General features: G+C 46.1%; 1 protein-coding gene across 2 annotated transcripts in view; it reads left to right on the top strand.

The window, feature by feature from the left end:
• Positions 1-21,484, top strand: part of LOC122811674 (zinc finger CCCH domain-containing protein 10-like) — a 3,783,075-nt gene that overhangs the window by 3,009,568 nt on the left and 752,023 nt on the right. For both annotated transcript variants that reach the window (XM_044083671.1, XM_044083670.1), the window contains one exon: positions 17,221-17,356. In XM_044083671.1, coding sequence (XP_043939606.1) covers positions 17,221-17,356 — 136 coding nt within the window. The remainder of the gene's footprint in view (positions 1-17,220; positions 17,357-21,484) is intronic.

The raw sequence follows: 21,484 nt of genomic DNA, 5'->3' as shown, positions 1-21,484 counted from the left end.
TGCAACTCCATGTACGGGCCATCCTCCAGTCAGAAGCACCACCGGCGGAATTGGTCCTGAGGGCGCTGGGCTCCATGGCGGCAGCGATAACGCTCCTTCCATGCGCCCGTCTGAATATGAGGGTACTGCAGTGGACCCTTCTAGTACAATGGTCCTTTCTGTCCTTTCCTCTCCATCACCCCATCGCTATCAGCAAAGCTTGCAGGAGGGCCCTATTATGGTGGCTTCATGCTCCGGATCTCCATACAGGCCGACCTTTCTGCACCTCTCCCCCTCTTGCCACGGTGACCACTGATGCCTCCCACCTCAGGTGGGGGGGCATTACTCAGGCAGGACCATCCAAGGCACGTGGAACGGTACAGAGACCTCCCTCCATATCAACGTTCTGGAGATGAGAGCGGTGCTGTACGCGTTGCAAGCACTTCAGAAGCTCCTCCCCGTAGGAACTATTGCAATTCAGTCGGACAACATGTCTGTTGCCTGGTACATCAACAAACAGGGGGGAACCAGGTCTTACCCTCTGTGCCGCAAAGCCATGAGAGTGTGGGAATGGGCGATTTCCACCAACCGCTTTGATTGCAACGCACATTCCGGGGCGGGCCAACATCCTAGCGGACAAACTCAGCCGCACCCTTCTTACCCCGTACGAGTGGTCTCTCAACCCACTAGTAGCGAAGCAGATATTCGCAATATGGGGGCAACCCTGCTGCGATCTTTTTGCCTCTCCCTCAAATACCAAATGCGACAATTTCTTCACTCTGATTCCCCCTCCAGAGGAAACTCCAAGAGACGCTCTGGTGCATGCTTGGCCGCCCGGTCTACTTTATGCCTATCCTCCTCTACCCCTGATGCTGCAGCTCTTACAGAAAGCCTCGCGGTTGGGGAGCAGGATGATCCTCATTGCCCCATTCTGGCCTCGGCAAATTTGGTTCCCTTACCTGTGGTCTCACCTAGTGAATCCCCCCTGGATTCTGGATCCCAGTCCGGATCTAGTCTCCCATCCATCGGGCTTACTGACCCCAAATCTGGACAGTCTGAAGCTGACAGCTTGGTTGCTCCAGTCCCACTCCTAGTTAGGACTCCCAGTATCTCTTCACCAGTCAAAGCCATCCTCGTGGCAGTGCATAAATCTTCCACCAGGAAAGTGTACCGCAGTAAATGGAAGCTTTTCTCCGTCTGGGTGGAGCATCATAACCTAGATCCCTTTACGGCTCCTCTTCCATCCATACTAGACTTCCTAACCGAACTTTTTCGGGAAGGCGCTAGTTGCTCAACTGTCAAAGTACAATTGGCTGCCATCTCCCATTACCATGTTGGACATGACACAGGGCCCTTGATGTCGGCCAAATTGTGTAAAACCTTTCTTAAGGGCACCTTTTTGCTTAGACCCCCCTATAAAAGAAGCTGTACCCCCTTGGGATCTTTCACTAGTTCTTCAAGCCCTGACTGCTCCACCATTTGAACCTGCCGCTTCAGTGGATCTCAAATACTTGTCCTGGAAAACAGCATTCTTTGTAGCCATTACTTCAGCGAAAAGAGTTTCGGAGCTTCAAGCCCTTCCTGTGAAACCTCCTTACTTGATCTTTCATCCGAACAGAGTGTACCTCAGGACCAATCCCTCCTTCCTTCCCAAAATAGCATCAGAAACCAATATAAATCAATCCATAAATCTACCTGTCTTCTTTCCTAAATATCAGAATAAAGGAGAGTACAAGCTGCATTCATTAGATGTTCATAGGCAGCTGCGTTTTTATACTCATAGAACCGCTGGTCACAGGCAATCCGACCAGCTGTTCATTTCCTTTGCCAAATTTAATTTGGGGAAAGCAGTATCAAAAATCTCCCTGTCACGCTGGATTTCCCAATGTATTCTTTTAGCATACCAAGCTTCTGGGAGACCCGCACCTGAAGGAGTTCGCGCACATTCCACTTGTTCCATCTCTACTTCTTCGGCCTTCAAATCTAGAGTTCTTTTGGATGATATTTGTTCGGCAGCCACTTGGGCCTCATCTCATACCTTTATTAACCACTACAAACTGGACGTAATTTCTAGAGGGAGAGCATCCTTTGGCTCTGCGGTGCTCCACAATATCCTTCCATGATGGCCACCCAAGATTCAGGTAGCTGGGGACTCTGTCCCACAGGTTGCTGACAAATGAAGTCCCTACTTCAGATTAAGAAGTTGTGTACTCACCATAACGTTCCATCTGAGTAGGTGGCTTCATTTGTCTCCAACCATCCCCCCCCCCACCTTCCCCCTGGCCTTCAGTGGATCTATGTGAGTTGTTTTATTGGAATACCCTTTTTGGGTATCTGTAGAGGGGCAAATTTAATCTGAGGTCATGGAGGGTTGGCAGGGGATTATGGGTGAGGGGAGGAGCTAGGAGCTCGGATCCATTGGCTATGAAACAAGTTGCCGGTTCGGATCCGATATCGGATCCAAGACCCACAGGTTGCAGACAAATGAAGCCACCTACTCAGATGGAACATTATGGTGAGTACATAACTTCTTATTACCACTCCCACAAGAGGGGAAAACATACTGGACCTGATCATCACCAACATGGGGACTCTATGCTCCAGACCAGAAGTGTATCCCTCACTGGTAAGATCAGACCATAAACTAATCTCACTGGATATTCACATCCCGACTCCACCCCCTGCCCTGAAAACCACAGTGAAAAACTTCTCTAAAGCAAATTTCACACTCCTCAAAACCGAGGTAGAATCCTTCAAAGCCCCCGGACCTGTGGAAAATACGGCCCAGACCGCAGAATCCTTTATAAATGCATTCTATGAACACCTTCAGGAATGCATGGATCATGCAATCCCAAATAAAACCAAGACCCAATACTCCAAAGGCAGACGTCCTGTCTGGTGGACCCCAGCCATAAACAAACTATACAATAGAAGGAGGAAGGTACTACATGATAGAGCAAAATCCCAAAAAGGGAAGGCATCTCTGATCAGTATTAGCAAAAAACTATGGGCACTCATAAAATTGTCTAAGGCCAGCTTCGAGAGAAAAATTGCACAGGACACTAAGGATAATCACAAGGCTTTCTTTAGTTATGTTAGGAACCTGGGTGGGAATTCCCAGATATGCTCAGAATTAGTCCAAAATGACAAAAAATACACCGAACCCACAGACATTGCCAACATCCTAGCTGACAGGTTCAGCGCAAACTTCTCCCCCCCCCCCACCAAAAGGGCAAATATTTATCCCAGCAGAGTGCTGCCCCCCCCCCCGACATCTCAGATGCTCAGGTAGGAGCCGCCCTCTCCAAAGCAAAAAACACAACATCAATGGGACCAGATGGTGTCCCGGGCTGCGTCCTACATGAACTCCAAGAAGAGCTAATCCCAAACATAAAACTACTGATGTTAAGTTGTCAATCTCGCCTTCATTCTTGCTGGATGGGTTTGGAGCCGACCTTCTGCTCCGACTCGGCCTATACTAAAGCTCGAGAGCTATTTACACCGGCCCGAGGCTACCCTATATCCCATAATGCTAGGCGCTAACTACCCAGATCTCGTTTGCCGCTTACAGCTACGAGGTGCGTTTACTACCGGCTCTTCAGGTTAGAAGTTTTTCTTTTTAAAAAAATTGCTATTTTTAGACTGGGTTTTTCTTAAGTTTAGTTAGCGGCCATCCCATTAGCTTCCCATTCATAGCTAATCCCCCTTTAGGCCCCTTTTAATCCCTTTTAAGACCTTTTTTAATTCCCTTTGTTATAGGGTTAAGCCTTTGGGCCTTTTTTCTGCCTTGTCAGTTTAATTTTTCTGTGTGACTGACTTTACTTAATAGGGTGTCTGTGTGTGTGTGAGTGTTTAGTTTTCTGTTCTTAAGATATCAAAAGACACCAGGGTCTCAGGCTTCAAGAAGTGTGACTCGTGCTGTCAGAAAATGTCACTGACAAGACTGTCACACTTCTTGTGTTTATTGCCTGGGCCCTCTGCACCTGCAGGACTCTTGTTTGGTCTGTCATGCGTTCAGCCCAAGAGTCCTGCAGGAACGCAGAAGTAAATTGATTTTGAGGGGCTTGTAAAAGCCTGAAGGTTCCCCGACCAAGTCTTCGTTGGGGAAGCCTTCGAAGCCATCTAAGCCGTCGGCTCCGAGCTCAGAGCCTTCGACTGGTGGTTCTCGAACTGCTGTCTCATCGGCTCCGTCTGGAGCCGATGTTTCCAAGACACAGTCTTCATTGGCTCTGGCTGGAGTCGATGTTCCTTAGGTTCAATCTTCTACATCGGCTCGAACTGGAGCCAATGTTTCCGGGACACAGTCAGCGCCGATAGTGGTGTCGGCGCCGTCTGCCAGCCAAAAGAGGTCCAGGTCTCCATCCTTGGAGTCTGTTCACTCGGCTCCTTGGTCTCCCTTACTCTCTGAGCGGAGTCATCACCCATTCCTCCAGGTCTTCCAGGCTCTCGGACCATGACGTCGAGAGGGTGGTTAGTAGACTTCTTAAGTCTCAGGCACTAGCCCAAATGCTTCATAGCCCTTCTCAATAGACAGTGGCTATCCCCACCCCATCTTCGATTCCTCCTCCAACTCTTCCTCTGAGTTCAGAGCCGGAGCTTGTTGGAGCCTTGGCCGTCGACACGTCGGAGCCGATACCTCACATTTCGACTCTGTCGTCGGCTCCGGTCTCTTCCATGGTCCCATCCTTGGAGGGATCCGGACGCATGGACTTCCTCGTCGGCTCCGAGGGGGCGAGTGGCATCGGACCCTTGTCCGACCCCGTTCTCCCTCTCGGACCTTCGGCGCTGGTAAGTTTGGCCCTGACATCGGCTTAGGAGCCGTCCCTCTCGGTGCCGGGAGGGGTCCTTATCTCTTCGGAGCGGGGACCTTCTACCCTGCCTGATAGGGGCGCCTTCGAAGTCAGGAGGAGCGTGCTGGCCCCTGTGCCTGCTCCACGGTTGGCTCCCTCAGCTCCTCCCTCTGTAGTGCCTGCTGCGTTCTCTACCCACCCTCTCATTCCTGACCGTAGAGATCCAACGCCTCAGGTTTCCCCATTGGGAATATCCTCCTCTTCTGAGGTTTCCCCTGATCCGTCAGGGGAACCCCCTCGGAAGAGGAAATGTAAGAGGAAGCATGTGTACTCCCCTGAGTCCGTCACATCGGATACCGACTTGGATGAGTCGGAATGGTCCCCGCAGTCCCCCTCTGAGGATGTCTCCTTTTCAGACATCCTTGAAATCCTGAAGCAGAGGGGGAACTGATCTACCCTTAACCCTTCCGAGGATGAGTCTGTTTACCTGGAGGCTTTTGGCTCTCGCCCTTCCACCTCCTGGGTGTCTCTGTCTTTCGACCCCCTCATGGAAGTGGTGGCGCGGAAGGCATGGACGGCCCCTGACATGATGGAACCTACCCCACGGAGGCCTTCCAAATTTATAACAGCCCCTTCGGACAAGCAGTTTTTAGCCAAGGGTGTCCCGGTTGATGCCATGGTGGTGGCTGCAGCCACTAAGAAGGAACTGGCTGATCCTTGCGTACCTGTCCATCCTCCTAACAAGGAGTCTAGGACTATGGATAGGTATGGCAAGCAGATGTTTTCTTCAGCGACCTTTGTCATGCGTTCGCTGAATTATTTGTGCCACTTCACCTGCCTTCAAAGAGATATGCTCAAAGAAGTGGGTGAGGTCTTACAGGATCCAACAGCTGCGGGGTCTCAAGACAAAATAAATTCCCATTTGGCAACCCTGAATTCCATTGTCAACTCCTCCATGCGGCTTATTTCCTATGCGGCCGATGGGGTGAGCAGGGCTGCAGGCACAAGCGTGGCCTTAAGGCGTCATGCCTGGATGCGGCTTTGTAACTTTGCAGACCCCTTTAAGGCGTCCTTCACGAACTCCCCCTTTGACAGTTCAGCTTTGTTTGGACCTCAGGTGAAGGATACTTTGACCCGATGCGAGCAAGAAGGCAAGACTCTCTCTGCTGTGGGAGTCCGTTTTTCCACACCGTCTAGACCATACCCTAAGGGTCAGAAGGGTGGGAAGATGTGGTTCCGTAAACCACAAGCGGTCACGCCTGACGCAAGAGGTCAGTTCCCCTCTAGAGGTGGGGGGGGGCAATAACAGACGCCGCCCCAGTGGCAGAGGAAGTCCGCAAAATCAGGGTAGCAGAGAGTCTCTTTCTGACAAATCCTTCCAGCATCCCTGAGAAGTTGCCCGACTGTCCGCCTTCGGAGGCAGTTGGGGGAAGGTTATCACTGTACCCAGAAGCCTGGCTTTCACTCACTCAAGACAAATGGGTACAGTCGATCATATCCGAGGGTTACAAAATTCCATTTATCCACACCCCAACTCAGCCAAAAGGTCCCCTTCCAGACGTTCCACCCAGTCTAAGGGAACAAGCAGTAGTAGAAATATCAAAACTGCTAGCAAAAAGAGCCATCCAGCCAGTCCCAGCAGACCAACAAGGATCCGAAATCTACTCCAAGTTCTTTTTAGTACCAAAAAAGACAGGGGGCTGGAGACCCATTTTGGATCTCAGCAGACTAAACAGGTCTGTAAGAAGAACGAAGTTCCGGATGGTCACGCTACAGTCCATTCTACCCTTTCTGGGTCAGGACGATTGGATGTGCTCAGTAGACCTTCAGGATGCGTACTACCACATCAAAATGCACAGGCACTCCAGGAGGTTTCTCCGCTTCCGGCTGGGAACCAGTCTTTATCAGTTCAGAGCCCTGCCCTTTGGTCTCACTACAGCCCCCCCGAGTGTTCACCAAATGCATGGCAGTGGTTACAGCTCATCTGAGACGTCAGGGATTCCAGGTGTTTCCATATCTAGACAACTGGCTCCTCACTGCCACCACCAGGCGTCAACTTCTCCGCTCCATAGATTACACCATTCATACTTGCACAGGGCTCGGTATCTCCATAAATTTCGAAAAGTCTGCCTTGTCGCCTTGTCAGTGTATTACCTTCATAGGCGCCACCTTAGACACAGTCCGGCTTTCCGCAAAACTGACCGAACAAAGAGTTCTAGATATTCGCAGGTATGTTCACATCCTTCTTCAGAACAACAAAATACAAGCCAGGTTTGTCCTGAAGGTATTAGGTCTCATGGCGGCAGCCATTACTCTATTTCTCCTAGCTCGCTTTCATGTGCGGATCCTTCAATGGATGCTTTTTTCCCAGTGGTCTTTTCAACAGCTTCCAATGTCACACAACATTTTAATAACTCTATCTTGCAAGAAACACCTTTTTTGGTGGATGGTCTCCCCTCAAGTACTTCATTGCAGACCATTTGTTCCACCTCCTCCGGTCGCCATGGTGACAACAGATGCCTCCCTGATCGGGGGGGGGGCATTTTCAGGGCAGGACAGTCCAGGGCACATGGCAACCTTTCGAGTGCCACCTGCACATAAATGTCTTGGAGATGAGAGCAGTACTTTTAGCATTGCAAGCCCTTCAGGACTCTCTTCCCATCGGGACTATTACAGTTCAGACGGACAATATGTCCGTAGTGTGGTACATCAACAAGCAGGGCGGAACCAAGTCCTATCCCTTGTGTCGAGAAGCTCTCAGACTTTGGCAGTGGGCGATCTCCTCTCAGCGGTTTCTGACAGCAAAGCACATCCCTGGGAAGTCCAACATCATAGCGGACAGGTTGAGCAGAGCCATTCTCATGCCTCACGAGTGGTCTCTCAATCAAACTATAGTGGAAAAAATGTTTCAGAAATGGGGTCGACCTTGCTTCGACCTTTTTGCATCACCTCAAAACAGCAAGTGCCACGACTTCTTCACCCTCTTCCCGGCCAGCCCCCAGAGACGCTCTAGTCCACGATTGGCCCCGGGGACTAATGTATGCCTTTCCCCCCTTTCCATTAATCACTCAGTTGATTCAGAAAGCTACCGCCTTGAGAGCCACCATGATCCTCATTGCTTCTTACTGGCCTCGTCAGATATGGTTCCCGTTTCTGCATCGTTACCTCTTGGGGCAGCCCTGGCATCTGGACCCAGCGCCAGATCTTTTGACCCATCAGTCGGGACAGCTGCACCACTCCCTGCAATCTATCAACCTCACAGCTTGGTTGCTCCAATTCCAACCCTAGCCAGGCTTCCCCTTGTTTCCCATTCTGTACGTGACATACTTATAGCTTCCTTAAAGTCATCCACCAGGAGGATTTACGCCAGCAAGTGGAAGCGTTTTTCCTTCTGGTCAGGAGCCAGAAATATAGATCCTTTTACTGCCCCTATCCAATCAGTCCTAGACTTCTTAGCTGAATTGTTTCACTCAGGGTCTTCTTCCTCCACCATCAGAGTACAGTTAGCGGCTATTTCAAACTTTCATGCAGGCTTTTCGGACTCCAGTATCATGCCCCATAAGCTTTGTAAAACCTTTCTCAAAGGTATCTTTTTGCTTAAGCCCCCAATCAGGCACCCCCCCCCCACCGCAGTGAGACTTAAATTTGGTTCTAACCTCCTTGATTCTTCCCCCCTTTGATCCTGCGGCTTCCTGCTCCCTGAAATTGCTATCTTGGAAAACTCTCTTTCTGGTCACCATAACATCTGCGAGAAGAGTGTCAGAGCTTCAGGCCCTTTGCATTCGTCCACCTTATCTAGTTTTCCATAAAGACAGAGTGTCCCTCAGGACTAATCCGTCCTTTTACCTAAGGTTTCTTCTGAAGCGAACCTAAACCAGACTATTGATCTTCCAGTTTTCTTCCCCAACTACTCCAGCAGAGCAGAACAAAAACTGCACTTTTGGGACGTTCATCGTCAACTCCGTTACTATTTGGATAGAACCAAACAAACTAGGAAATCTGAGCAGCTCTTCCTTTCTTATGCAGCAGGTAAGAAAGGCCTTCCAGTTTCCAAAGTAACCCTTTCTAGATGGCTGGCATCTGTGATCACTTTCATCTATCAGTTCAGACGCCAAAAGCTACCGTCAAGGCTCAGGGCTCACTCAACCAGAGCTTTAGCCACCTCAATAGCTTTTCAGGCTAGATTACCAATAGATTCCATTTGTGCGGCAGCCACTTGGGCCTCTCCTCATACCTTTATCTCTCATTACAAATTAGACATGGCCTCCAGAAGCCGGGCTAATTTTGGTTCCACCGTTCTCAAGAGTCTGGTCCGATGAGCCACCCAGGGTGAAGGTGCTAGGGACGCGGTCCCATCCAGCAAGAATGAAGGCGAGATTGACGACTTAACATTGAGAAGTTATGTACCTACCATAACGTTCCATGTTAGTTGTCTTCTTCTCGCCTTCTTTCTTGCATCCCACCCCCATCCCCCTAGCCTGGACAGACCTAAAGGATCCTTGGGGATCTTCTTCTTGCCTCAGCTTGACCCCTAGGCTATCACTTCTGGTAGCTATAGGTCTAGGTGACTTTCTAGCGAGGTTCCTCTCCTCCTTTTGTTGGAGAGCTAAACTGCTATGGTTTTCAGCTATCAAACGAGATCTGGGTAGATAGCGCCTAGCATTATGGGATATAGGGTAGCCTCGAGCCGGTGTAAATAGCTCTCGAGCTTTAGTATAGGCCGAGTCGGAGCCTAAGGTTGGCTCCGAACCCATCCAGCAAGAAAAAAGGCGAGAAGAAGACAACTAACATGGAACATTATGGTAGGTGCATAACTTCTCATTCAATCTCAGCCTTACTACAGGATATGTACCCAAAGAGTGGCGTACAGCAACAGTGGTCCCTCTCCACAAAGGTGGTTCTTCAACGGATCCTGGAAACTATCGCCCCATAAGCCTGACTAGCTTGGTCTGCAAAGCTATGGAAAGGATCATCATGGACCTCATAAATAAAGATATTGGGGACCTACAGACACTGGATCCTACCCAGTTCGGCTTTAAGGGCAGATCCTACCTCTTAAACCTGGTTGATTTCTTTGAAACAGTCACCAAGGCCATTGACGAGGGGAAGGTGGTCCACACAGCCTACCTGGACCTCACAAAAGCCTTCGATACAATACCCCACTCGGGCATTATAGATAAGCTCACCAGCTTAAATATAAACCCCTATGTCATTAGATGGGTTGCAAACTGGCTCAAGGACAGAACCCACATGGTTAGAATTTCTGGAGCCATATCAGACTCCAAACCAGTTACAAGTGGCGTCCCACAAGGCTCAGTCCTGGAACCTCTCTTGTTCGGTATATATTTCTCGGAGGTACAGGCCAACACGGAAGGACTGTGGCTGACTAAGTTTGCAGATGACTGCAAACTGGGCGCCATAATCGACTCTCCAGCCGACACAAGCATCCTCCAAAAGGGTCACATAGAAACAGACAACTGGTGCCAGAGCCATGGCCTCAAGCTAAACGCCAAAAAGTGTATAGTCATCCCCTTTGGCAAAAACAAAGTGCCCACAAATTACCACATAGGTGGTAATCCATTAAGTACAGAAGAAGTAATTAGGGACTTGGGGACCCAAGTTGATAGCAATCTCTCATTTGACAACCATGTGGCCAAAGTGGTTAGAAAAACATTTTATATAGCCCACCTAATCATGAAGGGATTCACATCTAGATCAGGGTAGGTCATCGTGCCTCTTTACTCATCCCTCATCAGGCCCATAATTGAGTACAATGCCCCTTTTGGGATGTACCTTACCAGACACCTGCAGCAACTGGAAAGACCCCAAAAGTACCTCACCAAGAGGATCATAGGGCTCAAACAGATGCCATATGCTGCCTGGTTAAAGAAACTCCAGCTCTACTCAGTGGCATACCGCCTGCTCAGAGGCAATCTGTGCCTGACGTATAAAGCCATGTCCAACCCGGAATTAATGGACATGCTGCACCTCAGAAAATCCAAATCCCATCGAGCTACGCGCTCAAGAGACTTGAACCTCAGCACTGAAATAAATAGGACATGCTGGAGGGACAGATTCATAACCCAGAGGCTCCCTTCACTCTGGAATAAAATCCCAGTCCAGGTTAGGCAGAGTTCCTCATTGACTCCCTTTAAGAGGAATCTTGATGAGTGGATGGAAGATCGTAGGTTTACCCCGGGTATCACTTCTGTGTCACTGTTAGACAGAGGTACAGTATACTAACCTCGAAAAAAGGCATAGCAAAATTAATTTAAAATGGGTGGCGAAAGCCAAACACACTCTGGCTACGCTTATAAATGCCCTAGGGCAGATAACCTAGTATGAACCTATGAACATAAATTTCTTTATAAAAATCCTGCTGCTGACCCAGAAACCATCTCTCAGGGTCCCAAAGGGGTCAAGGATTTTACTGCAAAAAACCCTATCCCCTCTGATAGGGATTCTAGGGCCCTAGACAGATGGCGTAAAAAGATTTATACTTCTGCAACCTTGGCTGTAAGAGCCTTAAATTTCCAATTCCATATGCTTAAATATCAGCAATATCTTATGTCACTGCTTAAACAGAAAATGTCAGCAAATTCAGAATGTGCAGACAACAAGGAAATGCAGGATTTATTGCATGCAGCTGAACAAGTTGGAAAGCATACTTTGCAATGTGGTTTTGATTCTCTAGAGGCCTCCTGCAGGGCCGATGTTACAGGTTCTGTCATTAGGAGGCATGCTTGGTTAAAAGAACACAATTTGCCTGATCATGTTAAAGCAAAACTATTAGATGCTCCATTACAGCATGATACTTTGTTTGGTGTTAAAGCAGAAGAGGTGTTGAAGAAAATGGAGGACAAAGCTAAATCTATGCAAACAGTGCCTAGGGTACACAGTCACCGAACAGAAATCAAAACTAGTACCCTCTCAAGAGATAATATTCCTGGGTGCAAGCTTAAATACTACTGCCCAGATGGCTTATCTCACGCCAGACAAACAAAGACAACTGACTACCCATTTCAAACTGTTGCCAACAAAGGCCCAGTTATCTGCAAGAAATATTCTGCAGGCTTTGGACTTCATGGCATCCTGCATTCTACTAATTCCATATGCAAGACTGCATATGAGGAAACTTCAATGGTACCTAAAAAGTGTTTGGACTCAACATTGCCACAGCCTGGAAACAATAGCTACTCTCATTCCCTGCCTGCAACAGGAGTTTCGATGGTGGGTGAAGGCCTGTCACCAGAACAAGGGACAGCTATTCACTCTACCCCCAGCCACACAGACATTGACAACAGATGCATCAGATTATGCCTGGGGAGCCCACATGGCAGGAAGATGTATTCAAGGCACATGGTCCACAAACCAAATGCATCTACATATCAATCAAAAGAGATGCTAGCTGTTAAAATGCCCTGACAGTCTTCAAGGACCTACTGCATCCGGGGCAACTGCTGATAAAGACAGACAATACCACGGTCATGTGGTACATAAGCAAGGAGGCACTTATTCCTACCCCCTTTGCAGACTAGCCATGACTTTGTGGGACACAGCATTGACTTACCAAGGACATCTGCAGGCACAGTTCCTGCCAGGAAGGATGCATACTCTGGCAGACGAACTAAGCAGAAACTTCATGGATCCCCACGAAATTGGATCCACAAGTCTTCAGCATGATAACAAGGAAATGGGGATGCCAAGACATAGATCTGTTTGCCTCACTTCACAACTGCCAACTAAAGAGATTCTGCACAAGGACTTATCACAGACAAGCATGGAAAGTGGATGCTCTATCTTTCAGCTGGAAAAACTTAACAGTATATGCCTTTCCTCCTCTACCTCTCCTCCCCAAGGTACTCCTAATGGTCAGACAGGAGAAGCCAAAAATGATACTGATTGCCCCAGACTGTCCACGCCAGTACTGGTACCCAGTCCTAAGAAACTTGTCTCGATGCCCAGCCTGGACCTTACCTCAAGTACCTAATCTACTGTCCCAGCAGAACAATCATATCCTGCACAGCCAACTCAAGACCTTAAATCTGGCAGCATGGCGGATAATGTAGTCATACAAAACACACCTCTCACTAATGCGGTGATGGATGTCATTTTGGAAGCCAGGAGGCCTAGTAGTAGAAAATCCTATGCTGGAAAATGGAAGAGATTCTGTGCTTGGAACCAGGCGCAAGGAAATTGACACAGCTGTACCAAACACTCCTCAGATTTTGCAATACTTGACTGAGATGCTGGACAAAGGCCTATCTTTTTCATGTATAAAAATTCATGCCTCTGCCATTTCAGCTCATTACAATACAGAGCCACCAATCTTCTCTCATCCTTTGTTAAGGCAGTACCTCAGAGGGGCCAAAATTTTAAGGCCTCCAAGGAGATCACCAATACCTGCATGGGACCTCAATTATGTCTTGGAAAAATTCACCCTGCCTCCTTTCGAGCCAGCCGCTACAGCTGATATAAAGTTTTTATCTTAGAAAACAGCTCTGCTCCTAGCAATAACTTCTGCAAGACAAGTCTCAGAGCTACAGGCACTCATGGCTGTAGAACCTTTTATCATTTCTTTTTATCCAGACAGGGTTTCTCTGCGAACAAACCCGACATTTATGCCTAAGGTAGTGTCCAGTGTGGCCCTTAACCAAACTATTCATCTGCCTACCTTTTATCCAAACCCACAGAATAAGGGGGAGAGAGTTCTGCATTCTTTGGACATGCACAGACAGCTACGCTTCTACTTGAACAGAACCAAAGCTTTCAGAAAGACAGAGCAATTACTAGTGGCATATGCTGCAGGATCACAAGGAAAGGCTATCTCAAAGCAGACTATTTCAAAGTGGATAGGCCACTACATTCATTTGTGCTATTCTCAACATGGCAAGCCAGTACCTAAAGACATTAGGCCACATTCAACCAGAGCAGCAGCCACTTCAGCAGCCTTCCTCAGGGGAGTACCAACCAAAGACATTTTAGAGGCTGCTACTTGGAGTTCAGTGTGCACCTTCACAAAGCACTATCAGTTACCTCTCTAGTCTAAATCCAGGGCAGGCTTTGCCGCTGCAGTTCTGCAGGGCCTAATAGCCGCCCCTAATGCTATTTATCTCCAGCCTCCCAACCTTAGCTTTGGATTCAACCCAATTGTAATGACTGCAACAGTGAAACACGAAGAACATAGTACAGTTGTGTACACTTGCCATAAATGTAGATGTTCGAGTGTATTCACTGTTGCAGTCCAGGTTACCCACCATCTCCCATTTCTTTGCTGGAACTTATCTGTACTTCTCTATTCTATACAACCTATGTGGTGTATTTGCTTGTAGATGAAGGCAAATTATATACTTTGGTGCATGCATGTTTTATTGACATATTTTAGCCTACCCTTTTGGGGGCACCTGACATCTGGGGCAAGAAAAACTGAAGAAAATGGCGTCAGCTGCATCTTTTATACCCCTGGCGCACTGACATCGGGGAAGAGGCGTCAGCAACCGACGCTGGACCTAGACTTTGGAATTCAGGCCGACTGTGGGTAGCCTGCCAGCAGGATAACCCAATTGTAATGACTGCAACAGTGAATACACTCGAACATCTACATTTATGGCAAGTGTACACAACTGTCTCCCCTTCTTCCCTCCAGCTCCTATTTAGTCTGTAACAGTAGGTGCGTCAAACTTTGCATCTGTAGCTGTTTCCAAGGACAAGTTCAGGGTCTGTGGAATAGGCATTGCATACTCAAGTACATAAATGTTAAAGAAATGATGGCAGTAATAAATGCTGTTAGATCTCTAAACCATCTTTGAACTCAAGGACCTCTGCTGGTAATCACAGACCACACCAAAGTGATGTGGTACATAAACAGGGGAGAATCAGAGATTTGCAAACCAGCTATGGCTGCTGGGGACCTGCCAACTCTTCACAGTTGTGCACTTACAGGCTACCTTCATCCCATCAGAGCAAAGCAGTCTTGCAAATAAGTGCCGACCCTCGTAAGTGGAATTAATCAAACTCCTCAAATAGATCTGTTTGCTTCCATTCACAACAGAGTTTTAAAAGAAATTCTGCGTCTGGATTCTTTGCAAACAGGCCTGGAAGACAGATGCCTTCACACTGATATCCAGGGTCATTCTGAAGATTAAGAATGACTCCCAAAGATTATCATGGTAGCTTCCTTTTTGTCTCAGGTAACAGTAGCTCTCCCTTTTTTTAAAAATGGGCAAGGGCAATTACTTTTGGCTTACACACAGAGTGAACTTGCATCCGAACCTGTAACTTCTTCAACTGATTACATGTATAATAGAGGTTTGATACCTTTTAGGCACCTGCTTTTTGTAGCCATGCTGCAGGTATTAAAGGAAGCTAAAAAACAAAACTGAAAATCATATGTGGCTAAATGGAATAGTTACTGTAGTTGATACCAGGCCGATAGGTTTCTGATTCTACAATATCTTTTGCAAGTTATTATCCTCTGGTCTGTCTTATTCTTCTATCAAGATTCAGCGTTTAGCCTTTTCTGCTTGTTTGCCCATAGATCCCCCACCTTCTACTCAACCTTAAGTCACAGTTTTTGAAAGGGGTTCATAGGTTGGTACTAGGCTATATGCTGTAGGGCCTATACAAGCCTAGCCATAACAATTCCCTGGATATTTCTTCCCACAATATTTACTTCCCTAGACCCCTGTCTAGCAGGGCGACTGACGTGATCCCCAGGATGAATTTCCTATCTCCGATCCAATCGTCAAGGTTCCTTTTGAAGAGGGCCAAGGAGGCGCTCTGCTTGACATGTATGGGCAGTCTATTCCAGAGTATGGGGGAGTCTCTGGGTCAGGAACCTGTCCCTCCAGCATGTTTCGTTCATAGTGATGACAAGGTTTAGAGTCCTGGAGCATGTGGCTCTGAGGGATTGGGATTTCTTTAAGTTCTGCATATTTGTTCACTTAGAACACAGGTGGCTGCTTTTTGGGATATCAGTTTTTTTCTAGAGAAGCGTATGAACCAGCTTATTAGGCTAAATTGAAGTTCTTAACTTGGAAAACAGTGTTAGTCATTGCTTTGACATCTGCAGGAAGATGGTGAGTTAGCCTTATCTCACTTTTCGTAAGGACAAGCTGTCTTGGAAAACAAGTCTTTCATTTATGCCTAAAATGATTATGTCCAAAGTGGTGTCATAGTTTACTTTGAGTAAAACATTTATTCCCCCTTTTTCCAGATCCAAAAAATGAGAGAGAAAAGATTTTACAAACTCTGGAGGTCCACGGACGACTCTTACACTATATTGTCAGGACCAAAGCCTTCAGGAATTCAGGCCAGTGTTTATTTTTTTTGAAGGTGAGATAAAAGGACACTTGGTGACAGCACAGACAATTTCCAAATAGTTGTCTCATGCTGCTGTTTTCTGTTATTCTCACAATGACAAGTCTTTTCCAGGCAAGGTCAAGGCCCATTCTGCTAGGGCTTTTATCTTTTTGGAGAGGGGTTGACCTTTAACATATTCTAGAGGGAGCAACTTAGTCCTCGGTGCATACCTGTGCAAGCAGTACAAGCTACATTTTTTCCAGGTCCATAGCAGTTTTTGCTAGGACAGTTATCCAGTGGCTCAAGGACTTCAGCTGTCTTCTTCTATCTACCCATGTAATTTAGGCTACTGCAACAGTGATCTAATGATGAACGTAGTACAGTTATGTAAATTAACTTACCATAACAGTAGCTATGCTGATAAATCACTGTTGCAGTAGGGACACCATCCCTCCATTCTTGTTTTGTGTTTTTTGTCACGGCGTGGATGTTTGTATTTACCTTTCTCCCTCGAAACCCCCCCCCCCCTAAAAAAAAAAAACAGGCCTCTAACCTTCCTTATGCTGTGGCAAGAAAGCTTTGAAGTTTTAGTGCCCTTACCACTGACTTTATACTGCTCTTATTGAGCCTTTCAGCAGTTGAGCCATGGGGAAGGTGTCCTAAAGCTTTGTATGCTGGCTGGTTGTTATATCCTGGGCAGGATATAAATTTTATAGTGTAGGCTATTTCAATAATGATCTATTCAAGCATTTACCTTAATGGTAAGTTAACTTATGCAGTTACACTATCCAAGTCATTTGCATTTTTTCCTTAAATACAATGGTACATGACTTTATCTGCTCTTACGTGGAGTACTGTGATGTCATGAACCCAAGACACTGATGTCATTAGATGAGATTAAAAATTTCCTTTTTTTCCTGAAATGTCTTTCTGTTAGACTACAGCTGTTCTGTAACTTGGAACACAGCTTTAAAATGTACCTTGCACTGTAATTTTGAAATGTTTTCACTATTTCTCTTATCTTGTTTTTGGGACACAGTTTAGTATCAGATATGTCTGATCTAAGGTTACAGATAAGGGAGAGGAACACAGTGATAATTAATGAAAGTAGTACTCATCAAATTAAAAAAAAAAAATTGTGTCTTTGCAGGATGTTACATTCTTTTCCAATCCTCCTGCAGCGCCTTGGAAACAACTTGCTGATGTGCTCAGCTGGCAGTTCTTATCCTCCGCTCAGCAGGAGTTAAATGAGGATCAGCTGTCCATGTTGGCCGAGAAGCTTTTTGGTAGGTGTTTACTTTTTCTAATCATTCTAGTTTATAAACACAGTTCTTGCTCTGGATTTTGATTAGCAGGGCAGTTTTCCATAGTAGTGTCTTCCAGTAATGAGTGCTGTGGCGTAGTTTTGATAAGTCTGTCTAGGTGGGTTCAGGCACCTAGGCGGTGCGACAACCCACTGTGAGACAACTGGAGGTGGACAGATGGCAGTATGGAAGTTTAGCTGCAGTGACAAATGCCTGCAGACAATTCCCTGCAAAAAGAAAAGAACCCCCTGCACCCTAACCACAGGTGTGAGACAAAAACCCAGTATGTGATCTACACACTACACCCCCTAGAAAACACCGTGTGCAACTAACACTGTAACATGTGCCTAGAATAGGATGCCAAGTGGGCATCAAAGTGGTACACTAAAACCTGTGTGCTGTGGGCAAAGCCTTTATTAATGCAAAATGTAAAGTAATGTGGGAAGTGCTTGGTGCATACTAAACCATGATATAGTCATAACTTATAGAAATGTGCCACAGCACGGAGGAAATCCTGCACGTCACTATAGTCACACTTATGTTGCAAGATGTGTTTTAGACAATGCTCCCTTACAACAACTCAGGTACCAACTCCTTTTCCCATTGGTTCTTGGAATTTATAAATTCCAATGCCCTGGATCAACTAATCCATTGTCCCACCAGGGGCTCCAATATCCCAGACCTGGTCATTACCAACATGGGAGACAGATGCTCCACACCAGTGGTCACCCCCTTATTGGTCACGTCTGACTATAAGCAAATCATCCTTGACATCCACATTCAACAGGAGCAGAACTTAACAGATACCCGTCGAGAATCTCTGTTGCGGGGGATGCCTGTGACACCACGAAGGAAGGCAATTGTTGTAAGGGAGCGTCGTCTAAAACACATCTTGCAACATAAGTGTAACTATAGTGACGTGCAGGATTTCCTCCGTGCTGTGGCACATTTCTATAAGTTATGATTATATCATGGTTTAGTATGCACCAAGCACTTCCCACATTACTTTACATTTTGCATTAATAAAGGCTTTGCCCACAGCACACAGGTTTCAGTGTACCACTTTGATGCCCACTTGGCATCCTATTCTAGGCACATGTTACAGTGTTAGTTGCACACGGTGTTTTCTAGGGGGTGTAGTGTGTAGATCACATACGGGGTTTTTGTCTCACACCTGTGGTTAGGGTGCAGGGGGTTCTTTTCTTTTTGCAGGGAATTGTCTGCAGGCATTTGTCACTGCAGCTAAACTTCCATACTGCCATCTTTCCACCTCCAGTTGTCTCACAGTGGGTTGTCGCACCGCCTAGGTGCCTGAACCCGTCTAGGTTCCTCCTCATCATCTTCAAACTTTCACTTCTCTAAGATAACAGAGAACACTTATTAAGTAGGGGCAGGACATTTTTTTAATACCTTCATTAAATTATCACTTAAGACATAAGCAAACGTACATTTCTGTGATAAGAAAACAAACCATGTTAACATATTCACAGTTAAACACTATACATCACATATATACTTTTATACAATTATCATCAGCATGTATTATTCCCAGTTTCCATTTTTGTATGCAATTTGCCCCTACTCTTTTGTAAAGATCCCTCTTGCAGTTCTTTTAATCTCTGTTACAGTATTCAGTAGTTCAAATACAGTTGGTTTGGATCTACCTTATGAGAAATTCTTTGGAGTCTACTTGGGGTATTAAAATACGTATGCAAACACATCCAAGTAAAAACCCTAAATCTATTTGGGAAGCATACATATGGCCTCCCATTGTTTCCTTGAGAATTGCTTATCCAGTCTCTTTTCCTAATCTTTTCTAACCTTCCCTGACTGATTCCTATAGTTATCATGAAATATTTTATATGCCCAATTAATTATCCCTTTAGCTTCTGTTATAAATTCAGCTAAAAACTCTACCAGAGCAGGTCTTTAACTTAGGATTTCTCTGTCTCTTTCTGTTTGGGTGTACTCTGATATTAATCCCTAATAGGGAAGGCAGTCTCTAGACTGCTGTCTAAATGTCCTCTTGGCCTCTTCTTATTTTTCCCTCTCTAGCTATTTTGCTCCCAATACCTTGGTTTCTTTACCAGTTTTCTTCAGTAAATTCCAACTCCTCTGTTGTCTATTCTCTTTACCCCTGTTTGCAGTCATCCCTATCTGCAAAATTTTCTTTCTGCATTCTCATGTTGGCTTCATTCTTAAAATATTTTCTGCTACTTTATGAATATGATGATATGTATGGTTGCTGTCTTCCTTGAGGATCTACATCCAAAATCCCACTTTGTCCTTATTTAAGGTCAGAACATTTTGTTCATATTCTTTCTTATCACTTTGGGGATCAGAGATTAGCAGGTGTCCGTATGTAGTGGACTGTTTTTTTATTAATTGTCTGACTTGAGGTGCTTTTTGCATTGGGAAGCTGTACTTTTGGGGATTTTTTTTCTTCTGCAGCCCCCATCATGGCAATATTTTTATAGCCTGTTCCCCCTGTCTGTGGTGTGCTTGCTTCCTATTGATGCCTGTCATAGCATCCTTCGTCAAGCTAGGAAAGTTTTCTTAGTCAGCCTAATGCATTTTTCCTGCTGCTTACTTAGGTTGGATCTTAATCCTAACATTTGTTTTAGAAAAGTTTTTGCATTTTATTTGTAAAAAGCAAAAACCTTTCAGGGGTTCCCTAGATAGCAAACGGTGAAACATGATCAGTACAGTCAGTATATGTTGTTGCTTATGCAAGGAATACAAAATAAATGCACTTTAAGTTCCAGTTGTTCAGACTTGCCACACAGAGAAAAGAGATGTTTGGGATGGGGGCCTCCCTGGCTTCTCCTAAGATGACAGCAGTTGAGGCAACCCAGCACAGGGATTAGCAGGAGAATTCCTCAAATGATCAAAGGCTGCTGCCGGAGCACAGGGATCAGCAAGAGGGTTCTGCACAAAATCCAAGGCTAGTTCCTAAGTACTTGAAGAAGGCGAACAATTTGGAAGGCATTGAGGTATGGTTCTGGTAAGTCTGCCTTTGAGGTAACTTCATTGCCCTTGTATGCTGCCAGCTTGCTCCCCTTTAACCAGTTTGTTTCCTTCATACCAGACTGAGAGAGACATGTGAGAGTTGCACCACCAAATACCACTTTGTGTATCCTGGAGTTTCTGCACCATCTCTTCTACAACTGTATAGCTGGCGTATACTGGTACATGGCCTTCACCTGGGAAATTTGTCTCATGTGGTATAAGCTAGATGGTTACACTGAAAACCAGCCCCTTTCCCCAGGCCTAAAACCGCTTCCCCCCGTGACACTTACTGCCTAAAGTCAATGAGTGTCCATTTTGTGTTTTTGCATTTCTAGGGCTGTGAGGTAGACTCAGAAGTTGACCTTTTGTTTGTTGCTTAATGTCTGGTGTGATATGTCCTCCTGGATGAGAAGTCATTTCAGGGAACATGGCCTAATGCTAGTACTAAGACTTTTAACAGCCCTGTCCAGCCACAGTGCCAATTCTAGTAATTGGTTCCCCCATTGCTGCAGTCACATCATGGAGCAGTGTTCTTTGGGAAGGATTCTAGTCTCTCTGTTTCCTGGAAAGGGGTTTTAGAGAACCCAAAGATTTCTATCTCAGACATGGTAAACAATGGGTCGTGTCCTTTCAGCAGAACCCTCAGGATGACTGTCTTTGGAGATGAGATTCCTGGGCTGATAAAGTACATTTTAGACTGGACTATAGCTCCTTGTCTTCCTCCTCAGAAACACATTAACAAGGATTTGAGTTAAAAAAGGAGGTCTCATGAGAAATCACACCCATGAATCATTTTATTAAGGATGCTATTTCTGCAGCCTTCAGTGCTGCCATGGAAAAAGAAAGCTTCAGTTCACTAGCTTTGTATAGTGAGATCCTGATAAAGCATCCTTTGGTAGACTCCATCATAGTACACACCTGGTTCAGTTGAACGCACTCTTTTGGCAGTATTAGCATATCTCATGGTATTGTATGATCTGATTATGTCAATTTTCATTCATTCCTCACCTGATGGGTTTGGATCCGATCCAACTCTGGCATTGCTAAAGCTCTTGGCAACCAGGAACTCTCAATCTTCTCTCTTACCCAAAATGCAGCAAC

The sequence above is a fragment of the Protopterus annectens genome, chromosome 9.part0 (genome assembly GCF_019279795.1).
Source record: "Protopterus annectens isolate FY-2018-M chromosome 9.part0, PAN1.0, whole genome shotgun sequence".
Taxonomy (NCBI): domain Eukaryota; kingdom Metazoa; phylum Chordata; order Ceratodontiformes; family Protopteridae; genus Protopterus; species Protopterus annectens.
The sequence above is the reverse complement of the archived record's forward strand: the minus strand, read 5'-3'. Positions and strand labels throughout refer to the sequence as shown.